The sequence below is a fragment of the Cyanistes caeruleus genome, chromosome 27, assembly GCF_971803275.1.
Source record: "Cyanistes caeruleus chromosome 27, bCyaCae1.hap1.1, whole genome shotgun sequence".
Lineage (NCBI taxonomy): Eukaryota > Metazoa > Chordata > Aves > Passeriformes > Paridae > Cyanistes > Cyanistes caeruleus.
The window spans coordinates 2378266-2393418 of NC_141727.1; the positions used below are offsets into that span (position 1 = coordinate 2378266).

General features: G+C 52.2%; 1 protein-coding gene across 2 annotated transcripts; it reads right to left on the reverse strand.

Annotated features, from left to right (window-relative positions):
* Window positions 1-504: 504 nt before the first annotated feature.
* Window positions 505-12428, reverse strand: LOC147649172 (ubiquitin carboxyl-terminal hydrolase 17-like protein 6). 2 transcript variants are annotated; one of them, XM_086863934.1, is made up of 23 exons: window positions 12177-12428; window positions 11479-11532; window positions 10710-10910; window positions 10163-10273; window positions 9984-10086; window positions 9770-9837; window positions 9541-9611; window positions 8896-8978; window positions 8537-8648; window positions 8018-8158; window positions 7694-7794; window positions 7174-7312; window positions 6149-6870; window positions 4822-4932; window positions 4643-4745; window positions 4429-4496; window positions 4200-4270; window positions 3572-3654; window positions 3213-3324; window positions 2694-2834; window positions 2370-2470; window positions 1850-1988; window positions 505-1546 (listed from the first exon to the last, which is right to left on the reverse strand). In XM_086863934.1, the coding sequence occupies exons 2-14, from the start codon at window positions 11501-11503 to the stop codon at window positions 4884-4886; spliced, it is 1926 nt and encodes a 641-aa protein (XP_086720060.1). In that variant the 5' UTR covers window positions 11504-11532; window positions 12177-12428; the 3' UTR covers window positions 505-1546; window positions 1850-1988; window positions 2370-2470; window positions 2694-2834; window positions 3213-3324; window positions 3572-3654; window positions 4200-4270; window positions 4429-4496; window positions 4643-4745; window positions 4822-4883. The 2 variants fall into 2 exon arrangements, with proteins under 2 accessions (XP_086720060.1, XP_086720059.1); XM_086863933.1 differs by lacking the exons at window positions 505-1546; window positions 1850-1988; window positions 2370-2470; ... (5 more) ...; window positions 4643-4745; window positions 4822-4932 and having other exon boundaries at window positions 5474-6870.
* Between the last annotated feature and the right edge of the window lie 2725 nt (window positions 12429-15153).

Consider the following 15153-nt stretch of genomic DNA (forward strand, 5'->3'; position numbering starts at 1 on the left):
GAAGGGGTGTAGAAAACGAGGACACCTTTGCTAAAAAACACAATGCTAATTTTCCATTCTGCTTCAGCCAGTGCCATAATCTGCCGGCAGCACTCCTAGAGTGCCCTGAGTGCTTCCCTGACGTGCGTCTCTGGGGCACACAAACCCTCCTTTTCCTCACTCAGTGGTGGTGAAACACACCACCAGCAGCAGAAATCATAGCCCAGCTGTGGGCAGCTTCTCTGCTCCCTCAGCCTCGGTCGGAATTGCTCCCGAGCAGCCCTGAACACACGAGCCTGCTGGAAGCTGGTGTTGGAGGGCCCTGAAGTGACGCTGTACTGCACCGGAGCTCCGGCTGGCTCTACGGTGGTCTTTGCACTCCGGCTCCGGCGATCGCCAGGAGTGGGGAATCACTGGGGAGTAGGCTTTTCCCTCAGTGACCCCTCCAGAGTCTTGGGCCACTCTAAGCTCTGTGGTGCACAGCGTCAGGTGTGGAGACAAGAAAGCAGAGGAGTCTCTCTTGGATTGTAGTTCCCAGCAATGGTTTTATTCGGTCGAGGAAACGAGGCGTCCACGCTGGAAGGGATCCAGGTCTAAGAGAGCCCTGAGCATTGCTGTGCAAGGAGTTAAGTATGGCCCGACCCCCAGGGGAGGGTACAAACTATAGACCAATGGGGAATCTTGAGAGGAGGAGTAAGGGGAGAGGATCACACCTTCCGGACTAATAGGGGTTCACAGAGGGAGGGAGCAAGATACAGCAACCAGTGGGGCCTCGAGGTATAATTGATTGATACAGAAGGCTCTGGAAGAAGGGATGGGGTTTACTATGATGGATAGGAGGGTAGGGGCACGGCTAAGGTGATTGGCAGGGAACATTTAGGTAAAATAGGAGGGGTTTACATAACTGACAACTGGGGCCTAACCAATACAATCAACAGGGGGAACAAGAACGTCCTAACAAGCTTCAACAAATCCTTAACCAAACTAAATAAATGAACTACAACCCTGAAGCTGCACTGTCCCCTGGAGCTTTGTCACATCCTGGAGGATTTGTTCTCCTCCTCTAGCTCAGAGAGCGGGGATGGTCTGTGCACTGCCCAGAGCGGCCCTGGAGGTCACAGCCATGCTCTGGGGATCTTCTCTGCTCTCTCCACCGTGGTTGGATTTCCTCTTGACCAGCCTTAAGCATGGGAGCCTGCTTCAAGCTGCGGCAGGAGGGCCCGCGAACTGCACTGTCAACAGGAGGTGTGGTCACAACAGGGAGAATTTGTTTTCTGCTGTGGAGGTCGTAGCCGCTCCACGCGGATCTGCTTGTCTCTTTCTGCCTCAGCAGGGTTTCCTCCCAAGCATCCCCAGGTCCACAGGCTGACTCCAAGCTCCTGTTGGAAGGTCCTGAAGCTGCATCATCCTTGGCATCATGGCCACAACTTGGAGGGCCCGTGTTCCTCCCTGTAGCATCATCACAGTCTGCGTTGCCCAAAAAACAGCTGTAGCCGTCCCTGCTCCACAGTGGGGATGCGCTCTGTGCCTCCTCCTGGCCAGGGTCTTCCACACTCAGCACCATATCCTGGAAAGAGAGCTGTGCAGAGTTCCTGCCCTTCTCACCTGAAAGGGCCAGAGTCAGTGGGGAAGCCCCAGAAGCTCTGGGAGGGCACATTTCAGAGCCTCCCAAAGGCCCTTCTGGAGGGCTGCCAAGGCCAAAGGGCCAAAGGCACACAAATGGCATGGATGCAGGAGGCATGCTTTGACAGGAAGCAGCATTGTGGCTGTGAAGAATGCTGCCAGGGTGCCAGGGGAAAAGGGAGAAATGCTGAGATCCTAGAAAGAAATCCACAGCTCCTGTGGTGCCCTGACTCTCCTCCCCAGTTACCTTTGTCCTGTCAGGCAAAACCTGTGGGACTACAGAAGCCACCTGCTTGCTGCAGGCTGCCCACTGACTGAGGACGGATGGCGCATATGATGGTGCCAGCGAGGAAGAAGCCTCTTCTCCAAGCCTCAGATCAGAGCATCTGCAGAAAAAAACAGTGATCTCACTTTAGGGCTGTTGTTGCAGCCTCCTCTGGGCTTCATTCATTTTCTTGGAGAGGTTTCTATGACAGAGCAACTTAGCCAAGGTCACAAATGAAAAGGTCAACCAGAGTATTCCCACCCGGCCTGCTTCTGTCCCAGCAAAACCTCATCTTTCTACCTTCTACAGCCTCCATTCCATAAATTCACACACTTGTTTGCCTTGGAAGGGACCTTAAAGCTCCTTTTGTTCCACTCCCGCTCATGGCCAGGAATACCTTACAATAGACCTGGATCCTCCAAGCCCCATCCAACCTGGCCTTGAACTCTTCCAGGGATGGGGCACCCACAGCTTCTTTGGGCAGCCTGTTCCATTGTCTCACCTGGCATAAAACAGCAGGTAGGCTTGCTGCCCGAGAGCTGTGTCAATGCTACGAACCTCCACAGACTCATCATCCATCTGGTACCACAGCCCGTTGCTGGCCTGTGAAAAAAAAGGCAAGGATCTCTGCATGGCTTCTCACCAAAAACACGGGCAGAAAACTACCTAACAAAGAGTGTGCCAAAAGAAATCCAGTGCAGCCCCTAAGGAGACCTTCTGGCCCATAACCTTGGCCGTCGGTAATACCCACAGGAAAGTTCCTCTTCTCCAGCACGCCTTCTCCTCGTTGGGAAGGAAGGAAGGAAGGAAGGAAGTTGCTGTTTACCTTTGTGTAGCAGAAATAGTGTCCTTCATGGCAGCTGTAGCCACTGTGCACCAGGACAGCATACAGGGAGTAATAGAGGGGCTCTCCATCGCCCTCGGACATGTACGGGCGGAGATCCAGGAACTCGGGGTACTCCACAGCCTACAGAGACACCAGGAGGGCTCAGAGGTGACCCTGACCTGGGACAGAGAATAGCCTGCCACATCCAGGGGCCAGAGGTGTGGAAATACATCCTTGGGGCCCATGAGCAGCTGCTTTTTCGTGTAGCAAGGTGTAATGCCTTGGGTGGCAGGAAACTGCTCTTGGCCAAAGCAGCGCTGTGGGAGAAGAGCGCTGGCCTGTCTTCCCATGGGAATTCATTTCTCCCAAGGAGAGAGCACAACGAACCCAACCACATACCACTACCTGTACCTACAGACAACTACTACCCAACAACTAACATCACTAACGAGTGGCTTGTGACAAGCTCTAGGAAATCTACTCTAGGGAAAGAAAGCTGCACACCACTTGTGTACACACCTTGTTGATCTTCCCGCCGGTGAAACAGTCAAACCGTTTCAGACACACGGTCAGAACCTTGGGTGCACAGTGGATTGTGAACCTCTTGGAGGCAGCAACATTCTCCGTACACCTTGAAAGCAAGCACAGACACAGCCCAGTGCTGAAATGCACCCAATCTTCCCCCAAGCTGGCCAGGCAACCTCTCCTGTCTCACACAGCTTTTGTTATTCTAAGGCTCTTCACTGCCATATTTGCCAAAAGCTGCATCTCATCCTGCGCGCAGTAAACCTGCACAGGAAGATGACTTCTCTTCAATGACATGCAGCCCCCTCCAACAGCATCCCGTCTTACTCTGGATGTCTTAGTAATCATCTCACTTGTTGCATTTAAAGCAGTTTTCACCATCCAGCTGCTCAGGTGTCACAAAGGCTTCCAGAGCTGCAGTGAGGGACGAGGCTGCCTGGAGGAGTGAGAAATGGGCACGCTGAGCTGCAGGAAATGCCCTCACCCAAGCATTTCCCAGAAGCTGACCAGAAAAGCCCCATAGCTGACGCTGAAGAGACCCACCATGAACCTATCCAGAAGGAGGCAGAAAGAGAGTGTGACGCTGAACACCTCCCCGTCTCCCAGCAGCTCCTGGAGCTGTCAAGAGCTCTGTCCCTGTGCCCCCGCTCAGTTCAACTAATGACAGTGTGCAGGGGCATCAGTGGTGCAAACTACAATGCAAACAACCCTTCAGCCTGGGAGCCAGACAGGTGTTACGGGAGGGCAGGCAAAGAGAAGAAGGATGACGATGTATCAAGGGTGCAGAGAGGATAATTGCTGTTTGTCCAGGTTAAAAACATCACCTGCAGAGAGCCCAGTGCCACAGCCTCTGCAGGGGGACGCTATCCATTGCCCTTCCCACCCACCACCAAGACCTCTTGTGTTCACAGGCTATATTTTTAAGACAAATGTGTTGCAGCGCCTTGGGATGTCTTGTAGCACAACTGCAAAGCCTCTTACATTGATATCCAAAGGAACATCCAGGAAGGCCTCGTAGGAGTCAGAAACGGCTTTGCAGCTGCAGCAGGTGACTGGAAGGGAAAATCCAAATGCTCAGCAATGGCAAGCTGACTGGCATTGCCCATTTACACATTGCACCTGTCCCACCAGTCCCAGGACCAAGTGTCAAGCACAGGCAGACAGAAGGGCACGGGCAATGTCAAGGAGAGTAATAGCTGTGGAAACGCACCTCTGGATCTCAGAAAGCCCCCAAATATTTGATGGACAATGGTAGTGGATTCAGAAGAGAGGTCCAAGCTGGAAACAAGTGATAAGACACAGCGTTACCTCCTCCATGAGTTTTGCTTGGCCTGAAAGCCCAGGGTTTAGGTTTCCCTTGATGGTGGCACATCAAGCAGTCCAAAGGGCTCCGAGCTTTGTGAGGGTGATTGCCTTGTGCTTACTCGCTGCTGGCGCTCAGACAAGCTCTCTGCATGGCATTGACCGTACAGCACAAGAAGTCATGGGCATCTTCCTGCATACCAAGCTGAAAATGTTCTCCTATGCCTAAGAAAGAAGAAGTTTGTCCTTTTCTCATACACAAAGGGAAGAAAAGCTGTCAAAAGCACCTGCCATGACTTACGTCCAAAAACCTTGAGGACAGCCCAAGGCACGATGGCACTGACAGGGGAATGCAAGACCTTGTTAACGTGTGCTTCCATGGTGCACATCATGCAGAAACCTTGCTGCTGACCTGAACAGAGACACAGGGAAAGTCTTTAGGTTAGCCAAATATCCATAGCAGTGCGATCCTCCTCCTCGTCTTTCACTCCAGCGCAATACTCCACTCCTCCCAATGACCCAACGATCCCAGGACATTTTAGTGTGTGGAAAATGTTCTTAACAGGGATGCCGGACCAACAGTTTTCTGTGCAATAAGCCAGGAGGCTTTAACTTGCCGGAATAAAGACTTGGAGCTAGAAAGAGGTGTCTTCAGGAAGGGTAAGACAGCTGGCAAGGACAAGTGGCTTCTATAGAGACTTGAGTGTTCAAAGAACATCAATTCATGGGGCTGATAAAGGGCTGCTGTTCTCCTAAATCTAATTCCAGGTTCTGGGAATCTTTGGTATTGGATTAACACATATTCAGGAGGGGTTCCCAAAAGCACTCACAGGCCTTGCTGTGCTCTCGGGACAGCAGGTAGTTGGCCAGTGGCGGGGTGTAGGTCAAACACTGCAGGACTTCCAGCGTTGAGGAAGCACGTGTTGCCCACATTGAAGAGCCCCGCTCCAGCACTCTGCTGCTGCTGCCAGACCATGTAAATCTTCTCCAGTGGAAAGAGGATCCTTTTTGGGGGAGCTATTCCCTCAGCAATGACTGCAGAGAAATTCCATTTGAAAAGAGTCGAGGTACTGCTTGTACCAGCTGCTGAACTGCAGTCTCCCATCTTTGTGATCAGTGACAGTGCCCCAGTTCACAGGAGCATCAAAGGTCATTCTGAAGTGCTCCAGTCCATGGTACTTTCTCTGAAGAGGCTCTGCTGTACCTGCTGCTGCTGCTGTCACCGCATCAGCAGCAGAGCTCTCTAGTTTTCCCACCTCTTCCACAGGAATGACCAGCGTTCACCCACTAACTTAACTACTGCCTTTGCTGGTCTCCTTTCTCTGTGATCACTTCCTCCTGGGAATTACTAAGCCTTTTAGACTAGACTAATTAAAACCTTCTAGACTAGTCGTTGGCATCATCAGCCATAAAACTAAATTGTTCCCTCTTCTTTGGGAATGGGTGTAGAAAACATGGACAGCTCTGCCAAAAAATGCAGTGCTAATTTCCCATTCTGCTTCAGCCAGCGCCACCATCTGCCACCAGCACTCCTAGAGTGCCTCGAGTGCTTCCCTGACCTGCGTCTCTGGGGCACACAAACCCTCCTTTTCCTCACTGAACGGTGGTGGGCTGAAAAACGCACGAACCGGCAGCAGAAATCGTAGCCCAGCTGTGGGCAGCTTCTCTGCTCCCTCAGCCTCAGTTGGATTTGCTCCCAAGCTGCCCTGAGCACACAAGCCTGCTGGAAGCTGATGTTGGAGGGCCCTGAAGCTGCATTATCCACTGGGGCTTTGTCCCATCCTGGAGGATTTGTTCTCCTCCTCTTGGTCACAGAGGGCTGCTGGTCTGTGCACTGCACAGAGAGGCCATGGAGGTCACAGCCCTGCTCTGGGGATCTTCTCTGCTCGTTCCACCACAGTTGGGTTTGCTCTGGACCAGCCCAAAGCATGACAGCCTGCTTCAGGCTGGTGCTGGAGGGCCCTGGAACTGCATCATCAACAGGAGTTTTGTCACAACAGGGAGAATTCCTTGTCTCCCTTTTCCTCTTCCTTGATGAAGAGTTGAAGCCTGTGTGCTGCACAAAGCGGCTGCGGAGGTCGTAGCCGCTCCACACGGAACTGCTTGTCTCTTCCTGCATCAGCAGGGTTTCCTGACAAGCATCCCCAGGTCCACAGGCCAACTCCAAGCTCCTGTTGGAAGGCCCTGAAGCAGCATCATCTATGGGATCGTGGCCGCAACTTGGAGGAGGCCCTGTGGCGTCATCACAGCCGGTGGTGTCCGTAACAAAGCTGCAGGCTTCCTTGCTCCACAGTGGGGATCCGCTCTGCACCTCCTCCTGGCCAGGGTCTTCCACACTCAGCACCACATCCTGGAAAAAGAGCTGTGCAGAGTTCCTGCCCTTCTCTCCTGAAAGGACCAGAGTCAGTGGGGAAGCCCCAGAAGCTCTGGGAGGGCACATTTCAGAGCCTCCCAAAGGCCCTTCTGGAGGGCTGCCAAGGCCAAAGGGCCAAAGGCACACAAATGGCATGGATGCAGGAGGCATGCTTTGACAGGAAGCAGCATTGTGGCTGTGAAGAATGCTGCCAGGGTGCCAGGGGAAAAGGGAGAAATGCTGAGATCCTAGAAAGAAATCCACAGCTCCTGTGGTGCCCTGACTCTCCTCCCCAGTTACCTTTGTCCTGTCAGGCAAAACCTGTGGGACTACAGAAGCCACCTGCTTGCTGCAGGCTGCCCACTGACTGAGGACGGATGGCGCATATGATGGTGCCAGCGAGGAAGAAGCCTCTTCTCCAAGCCTCAGATCAGAGCATCTGCAGAAAAAAACAGTGATCTCACTTTAGGGCTGTTGTTGCAGCCTCCTCTGGGCTTCATTCATTTTCTTGGAGAGGTTTCTATGACAGAGCAACTTAGCCAAGGTCACAAATGAAAAGGTCAACCAGAGTATTCCCACCCGGCCTGCTTCTGTCCCAGCAAAACCTCATCTTTCTACCTTCTACAGCCTCCATTCCATAAATTCACACACTTGTTTGCCTTGGAAGGGACCTTAAAGCTCCTTTTGTTCCACTCCCGCTCATGGCCAGGAATACCTTACAATAGACCTGGATCCTCCAAGCCCCATCCAACCTGGCCTTGAACTCTTCCAGGGATGGGGCACCCACAGCTTCTTTGGGCAGCCTGTTCCATTGTCTCACCTGGCATAAAACAGCAGGTAGGCTTGCTGCCCGAGAGCTGTGTCAATGCTACGAACCTCCACAGACTCATCATCCATCTGGTACCACAGCCCGTTGCTGGCCTGTGAAAAAAAAGGCAAGGATCTCTGCATGGCTTCTCACCAAAAACACGGGCAGAAAACTACCTAACAAAGAGTGTGCCAAAAGAAATCCAGTGCAGCCCCTAAGGAGACCTTCTGGCCCACAACCTTGGCCGTCGGTAATACCCACAGGAAAGTTCCTCTTCTCCAGCACGCCTTCTCCTCGTTGGGAAGGAAGGAAGGAAGGAAGGAAGTTGCTGTTTACCTTTGTGTAGCAGAAATAGTGTCCTTCATGGCAGCTGTAGCCACTGTGCACCAGGACAGCATACAGGGAGTAATAGAGGGGCTCTCCATCGCCCTCGGACATGTACGGGCGGAGATCCAGGAACTCGGGGTACTCCACAGCCTACAGAGACACCAGGAGGGCTCAGAGGTGACCCTGACCTGGGACAGAGAATAGCCTGCCACATCCAGGGGCCAGAGGTGTGGAAATACATCCTTGGGGCCCATGAGCAGCTGCTTTTTCGTGTAGCAAGGTGTAATGCCTTGGGTGGCAGGAAACTGCTCTTGGCCAAAGCAGCGCTGTGGGAGAAGAGCGCTGGCCTGTCTTCCCATGGGAATTCATTTCTCCCAAGGAGAGAGCACAACGAACCCAACCACATACCACTACCTGTACCTACAGACAACTACTACCCAACAACTAACATCACTAACGAGTGGCTTGTGACAAGCTCTAGGAAATCTACTCTAGGGAAAGAAAGCTGCACACCACTTGTGTACACACCTTGTTGATCTTCCCGCCGGTGAAACAGTCAAACCGTTTCAGACACACGGTCAGAACCTTGGGTGCACAGTGGATTGTGAACCTCTTGGAGGCAGCAACGTTCTCCGTACACCTTGAAAGCAAGCACAGACACAGCCCAGTGCTGAAATGCACCCAATCTTCCCCCAAGCTGGCCAGGCAACCTCTCCTGTCTCACACAGCTTTTGTTATTCTAAGGCTCTTCACTGCCATATTTGCCAAAAGCTGCATCTCATCTGCGTGCAGTAAACCTGCACAGGAAGATGACTTCTCTTCAATGACATGCAGCCCCCTCCAACAGCATCCCGTCTTACTCTGGATGTTCTTAGTAATCATCTCACTTGTTGCATTTAAAGCAGTTTTCACCATCCAGCTGCTCAGGTGTCACAAAGGCTTCCAGAGCTGCAGTGAGGGACGAGGCTGCCTGGAGTAGTGAGAAATGGGCACGCTGAGCTGCAGGAAATGCCCTCACCCAAGCATTTCCCAGAAGCTGACCAGAAAAGCCCCATAGCTGACGCTGAAGAGACCCACCATGAACCTATCCAGAAGGAGGCAGAAAGAGAGTGCGACGCTGAACACCTCCCCGTCTCCCAGCAGCTCCTGGAGCTGTCAAGAGCTCTGTCCCTGTGCCCCCGCTCAGTTCAACTAATGACAGTGTGCAGGGGCATCAGTGGTGCAAACTACAAAGCAAACAACCCTTCAGCCTGGGAGCCAGACAGGTGTTACGGGAGGGCAGGCAAAGAGAAGAAGGATGACGATGTATCAAGGGTGCAGAGAGGATAATTGCTGTTTGTCCAGCTTAAAAAGAGCACCTGCAGAGAGCCCAGTGCCACAGCCTCTGCAGGGGGACGCTATCCATTGCCCTTCCCACCCACCACCTAGACCTCTTGTGTTCACAGGCTATATTTTTAAGACAAATGTGTTGACTTTGGGAAGCAGCTGCAGGGCCTTGGGATGTCTTGTAGCACAACTGCAAAGCCTCTTACATTGATATCCAAAGGAACATCCAGGAAGGCCTCGTAGGAGTCAGAAATGGCTTTGCAGCTGAAGCAGGTGACTGGAAGGGAAAATCCAAATGCTCAGCAATGGCAAGCTGACTGGCATTGCCCATTTACACATTGCACCTGTCCCACTAGTCCCAGGACCAAGTGTCGAGCACAGGCAGACAGAAGGGCACGGGCAATGTCAAGGAGAGTAATAGCTGTGGAAACGCACCTCTGGATCTCAGAAAGCCCCCAAATATTTGATGGACAATGGTAGTGGATTCAGAAGAGAGGTCCAAGCTGGAAACAAGTGATAAGACACAGCGTTATCTCCTCTATGAGTTTTGCTTGGCCTGAAAGCCCAGGGTTTAGGTTTCCCTTGATGGTGGCACATCAAGCAGTCCAAAGGGCTCCGAGCTTTGTGAGGGTGATTGCCTTGTGCTTACTCGCTGCTGGCGCTCAGACAAGCTCTCTGCATGGCATTGACCGTACAGCACAAGAAGTCATGGGCATCTTCCTGCATACCAAGCTGAAAATGTTCTCCTATGCCTAAGAAAGAAGAAGTTTGTCCTTTTCTCATACACAAAGGGAAGAAAAGCTGTCAAAAGCACCTGCCATGACTTACGTCCAAAAACCTTGAGGACAGTCCAAGGCACGATGGCACTGACAGGGGAATGCAAGACCTTGTTAACGTGTGCTTCCATGGTGCACATCATGCAGAAACCTTGCTGCTGACCTGAACAGAGACACAGGGAAAGTCTTTAGGTTAGCCAGGTATCCACAGCAGTGCGATCCTCCTCCTCCTCCTCTTCCACTCCAGCGCAATACTCCACTCCTCCCAATGACCCAACGATCCCAGGACATTTTAGTGTGTGGAAAATGTTCTTAACAGGGATGCCGGACCAACAGTTTTCTGTGCAATAAGCCAGAGCTTATTATTGCAGGAGGCTTTAACTTGCCAGAATAAAGACTTGGAGCTAGAAAGAGGTGTCTTCAGGAAGGGTAAGACAGCTGGCAAGGACAAGTGGCTTCTATAGAGACTTGAGTGTTCAAAGAACATCAATTCATGGGGCTGACAAAGGGCTGCTGTTCTCCTAAATCTAATTCCAGGTTCTGGGAATCTTTGGTATTGGATTAACACATATTCAGGAGGGGTTCCCAAAAGCACTCACAGGCCTTGCTGTGCTCTCGGGACAGCAGGTAGTTGGCCAGTGGCGGGGTGTAAGTCAAACACTGCAGGACAGCGTTGAGGAAGCACGTGTTGCCCACATTGAAGAGCCCCGCTCCAGCACTCTGCTGCTGCTGCCAGACCATGCAGATCTTCTCCGGTGGAAAGAGGATCCTTTTTGGGGCAGCTATTCCCTCAGCAATGACTGCAGAGAAATCCCATTTGAAAAGACACCAGGTACAGAAGCGGATTTAAACTTGGAGTTTTCTACATGAGCAGTCAGGACAACCAGCTCAAACCTTCAACTCCGTGTCAGGGGGTGCCTAGAGCTGCCATTGAAATTTACTGGGTTGGAAAAGTCTGTTCCCCTGCTTGCTTTGCCAAGAGTCTAACAGACCCCAGCTCTGATTTCTGGGCCTCGGGGTATCTTCCTTTCTCACCAGAGCTGGAGACTGGATTTACCAAGTCAAGTTTTCCCTGGTCATAACTGATTGTAACTTGTTGAAAAAAGGCAAGTACTGAAAAAAAAGGGTAACTCAAGGATGTCAGACCTCTCTATAAACAATCCTGTTTCTTGTGCGTACTAAGAAAGGAGAGACAAAAAGTGCTTTCCTGTCACTAAACATAAACACCTGGGTCAGTCTGCCTGCTCTCAGGAAACATCCCAGAGTTCACTCTGGGTTCTGAGCACATCATTCTGGGATCTGACCACCAGTCATGTCACTTGTCTGGGGATTCACAAGGTCCAAACCTGACATGAAGTTGTTACTCACAGAAATCGTTCCCTCTTGTGGCCATTGCGTCTCTCAGGAACAGAGGGCAAAGCTCTGGAAGACCAAGGACATCAGGACATTCTCCAGAAAGAGACCAGTGTCAATCCCATCACATGATTGCAAAGAATTTACCCTAGCTGACCAAAAGTATAAAAACTCCAAATAAATAAAACCTAGAGAACAGCATTTGCCATCAACAGTTTCAGTGCTGCCGAACTGCAGGCTCCCATCTTCGTGACCAGTGACAGAGCCCCAGTTCACAGGAGTGTCAAAGGTCCTTCTGAAGTGCTCCAGTCCATGGTACCTTCTATAAAGAGGCCCTCCTGCTGCTGCTGCTGCTGCTGCTGTCACTGCATCAGCAGCAGAGCTCTCTGGCTTTCCCACCTCCTCCACAGCAGTGACCAGCTTTCAGCCACTAACTTAACTACAGACTTTGCTTTCTCCTTTTTCCATCTGGCTTCCTCCTGTGGCAGCCAACGTGGGCTTCTTGCCACTCTGGGCCGAGCCCAGCCCCTTAGACTACAGTCACTACTTACCTACTTACTACAGACTTTCTACAGACTACTTAGGTATCCCAGGTTATAGTAAAGGAAAGGGAATCAGCCAGTAAGAACTCTGGCCTAGCCTGTATCTGGGCAGCCTACAACTGTGTAGGAGCTCAGCCTTCAACTAGGAAGGCGTAGTCAAATCATCCTTACCTCTGAGAGGATGAAAGCTGAAGAGGACACTATACAATACTGTCTAACTATTTGTCTAACTACTTATCTAACTACTTGTCTAACTACTTGTCTAAATACTAGTCTAACTACTTATCTAACTACTTGTCTAACTACGTTCTAAATACTTGTCTAAAAGACAAGCACAAAAGAGCAGCAAAGGAAGCAGCTGACTGATCCTGAAGACCAGCTCCTTCCCTAGCCTGCTTTCAGCCCACCGAGCATTGGGCGGGTGAGTTCACTGTCACTGCAGAGGTGCCACATCTCTGCCCCTCTGTGACATGGGGGCCACACAGCTATGTGTCCCCTTGAGGTCACAGAACCACATGGCTCTTGGCCACAGGAACCCACATGGCTCCTCACACAGGTGGAAGTCACCGGAACTCCCCCTGTGCCACTGATGAAGAGGGGTTCACTGCCTGCAGAGCTGCCACTCCTTCCCCAAAGCACAGAGCCCAATGAGTACAGGCCTGCCCACAGCTGTCACAAGCCTGCTCACACTTCTGTCTGCCACACAGGCTGCTGGGGAATTCTGATCCACTCCTCCCAGGCACAATCCTGTGCCTCTGAGACTCATGTGGCAAAGCACACCAGCTCTCACAGGGTCATTTCCAGTGAATTTTATCTGCCCTCAAGATACACCCACAGGCTGACCCTGGACTGGTACCACCAGACAAACCCTCTAAAGGCTGCGCTGGGTGAACCTCGGCTGCCAGGCCCCCACATAGCTGCTGCCTCTCCTGGGCAGCTTTTTAGCAGCTTCACATTTACTTCATCCTCCTAAACCTTGCTTAGGCTAGGTTTGAGCAGACAAAGCTTTAGCCAGATTGCCACTCAAGGTTGCTGGAGGCAGTTTTGTTCCTGCTGCACTTGACCCACGTGGTTTGGGGCTATGCTCTGGACGCCTGCAGTTCTGAGCAGCCTCTGAGCAGTCAGGCACTTGGTGATCCTCGTGCTCCAAGGTTGCAGCTGGTTGCTATTCACCCCTGATGCCTTAGGATTTTAGCTTTTCTATTTTTTGTGTATTTGTAATCCTGAGATTCTTCAGTGTATAACTCTAAACTCCATATACAGTGTCAGCTGATGCTTTCCCATTTTGGTCAGAAAAAACAATTCCTCTCTAGGCCTGGGAATCAAGGAAACCTCACTGCCTCAGGCCCTGAGAGATGGAAACAAAAGTGAGTTGGGGAGAACAAACAGCGGGTAAATTACCTCATTACCTGAAGCTATAAATGAAGATTAAGCAGTTTTGGGTGTAGCTCCTGGGGGTGCTTTGTCTGCCTGAAATGGACCTGAAGGCCCTTCAATAAACAGAACTGTTTTGTATTCCCTTGATTTTGTCTGGCCTCTGTTTTTACATAGTTCCAAAAGGCATCACCCCTGTTTGAACTGGCTGCTTTGGCCCCTGCCCAGCCTGAGCCACCAAGTTTCACCAAGTTCTGTCACAAGGCAGAGATACACTGCAACAGCAAAGATGGATTTTTGGAGATCAGGGCCCACCAAACACTCTCCTGCTGGGGAGAGCCTGAGGCACAGGCAGGAGGGACCAGAACCACCAAGGCAGCAATGGAACGATTTATTTCATTTGCATTGATGTTAATTTAGGAATTATGTTTTCAGCCTCACTTCCAAACAGGCAACAACTGCCCTTTTTCCCTGCAAGCCCCACGGCAGCCTCACGTGAGGATCCAAAAACCTGTGTGGGCAATGTCAATTCAGCTGTGACACAGCTGTGCCCGCCGGCGCTGCAAGGCGGGGCTCCTGTGGGAACGGCTCCAGCTCCTGCATGGCCCCGAGCCCTCTTGCCCGGAACACGGCTGCCCTCTCGCCACAGGGAACAAGTCTGAGATTTACAAACCTCTACACAACAGCGTACAGGGCCCCTCAAGAGGCCCGCCTGCCCCCTCATCAGGGGAACCTGCCCAGGCTGGCACCGCGGCCCGCCTACCCCCTGAGGGGAATCTGGCCAGGCTGGCCCTGCGGCCCACCTACTCCCTCAGGGGAACCTGCGCGGGCTGGCACCAGGGGTCCCCTCTGCCCCCTTAGGGGAACCTGTCCAGGCTGGCACCGGGGCCCTTCAGCCCTCTCGGGGGAAACGCAGGAGCATCAGGCTCTTTTGGGGAATTGGGGCTGTTTTGAAGGCTTGCCTGTAGCCTTGCTCAGAGGCACTGCACGAGGCCCAGCAGCACGGAGCCAGCCTGGCCAGTGCAGGGGGGCACCGAGCAGGCCACAAAATCTGTCACAGACAGGAGCCACTGGCCACAACAGCAAATGAGGGAGTCTTCCTCTCCCTGCAGGTCAGAGGGAGCACTGGATGTGCTCAGCAGCGTTCGATGCTCCTGGAAGGTGGAGGTGGAGATTGGAACAGCCTGGGAAGGGACTGGCTGCAGCAGGGGAAGGCTGGACACTACAGTGCTCAGTGTGACACGGAGCTGTGGCAGGCCTGCTCAATGCAGGTCAGAGGCTCTGGCCCCTCTGGTTGGAAGCACAGGTCACCTCAGGGGGTGGAGTCAGGAGGGGCTGTGCTCAGCAGTGCCTCTGGAATTGAGAATCTCTCTTTGGTTCCCTTGTGGTTCACATGCCAATTCCCAAAGAGCACGGAGAAAGCCACCTCTGCCTTTAGTGTGCTTTCTTTAACACTAAAAACAGGAGACCCTCCTTGCTCAAGCCATTCCTGGTGAGGAGTAAAACAGGACACGGCCAGAGCTGCTCAATCCCTGCCCAGGCACAGTGTTCTGCTCCAGCTGGCGCAGCTCCCTGAGCACCCCCTGACTCACAGCCCATGGCTTCAGACTGTAAAAGCCCTGTCCTGCTCTTTAACACGACACACTTCTAGCATTCCCCTTCTCAGAGTGTGGTGGGAGATTCCTCCCTTCACTGCGGACACCCAGCGAGGTTTTACCTTGAGATGGAGAAAAACAGACTTATTCAGGGCCCTTGGCAAGGACAAGCAATATCT

Excerpts from the sequence above, each read along its gene's own strand:
- LOC147649172 (XM_086863933.1), bottom strand. The coding sequence starts at position 11,503 with ATGGCCACAAGAGGGAACGATTTCT. Across the intron at positions 10,087-10,162 it reads TGTCCTCAAGGTTTTTGGAC|GCATAGGAGAACATTTTCAG; the intron begins GTAAGTCATGGC and ends CTTCTTTCTTAG. Across the intron at positions 8,979-9,540 it reads ATGTTCCTTTGGATATCAAT|GCAGCCTCGTCCCTCACTGC; the intron begins GTAAGAGGCTTT and ends TCACTACTCCAG.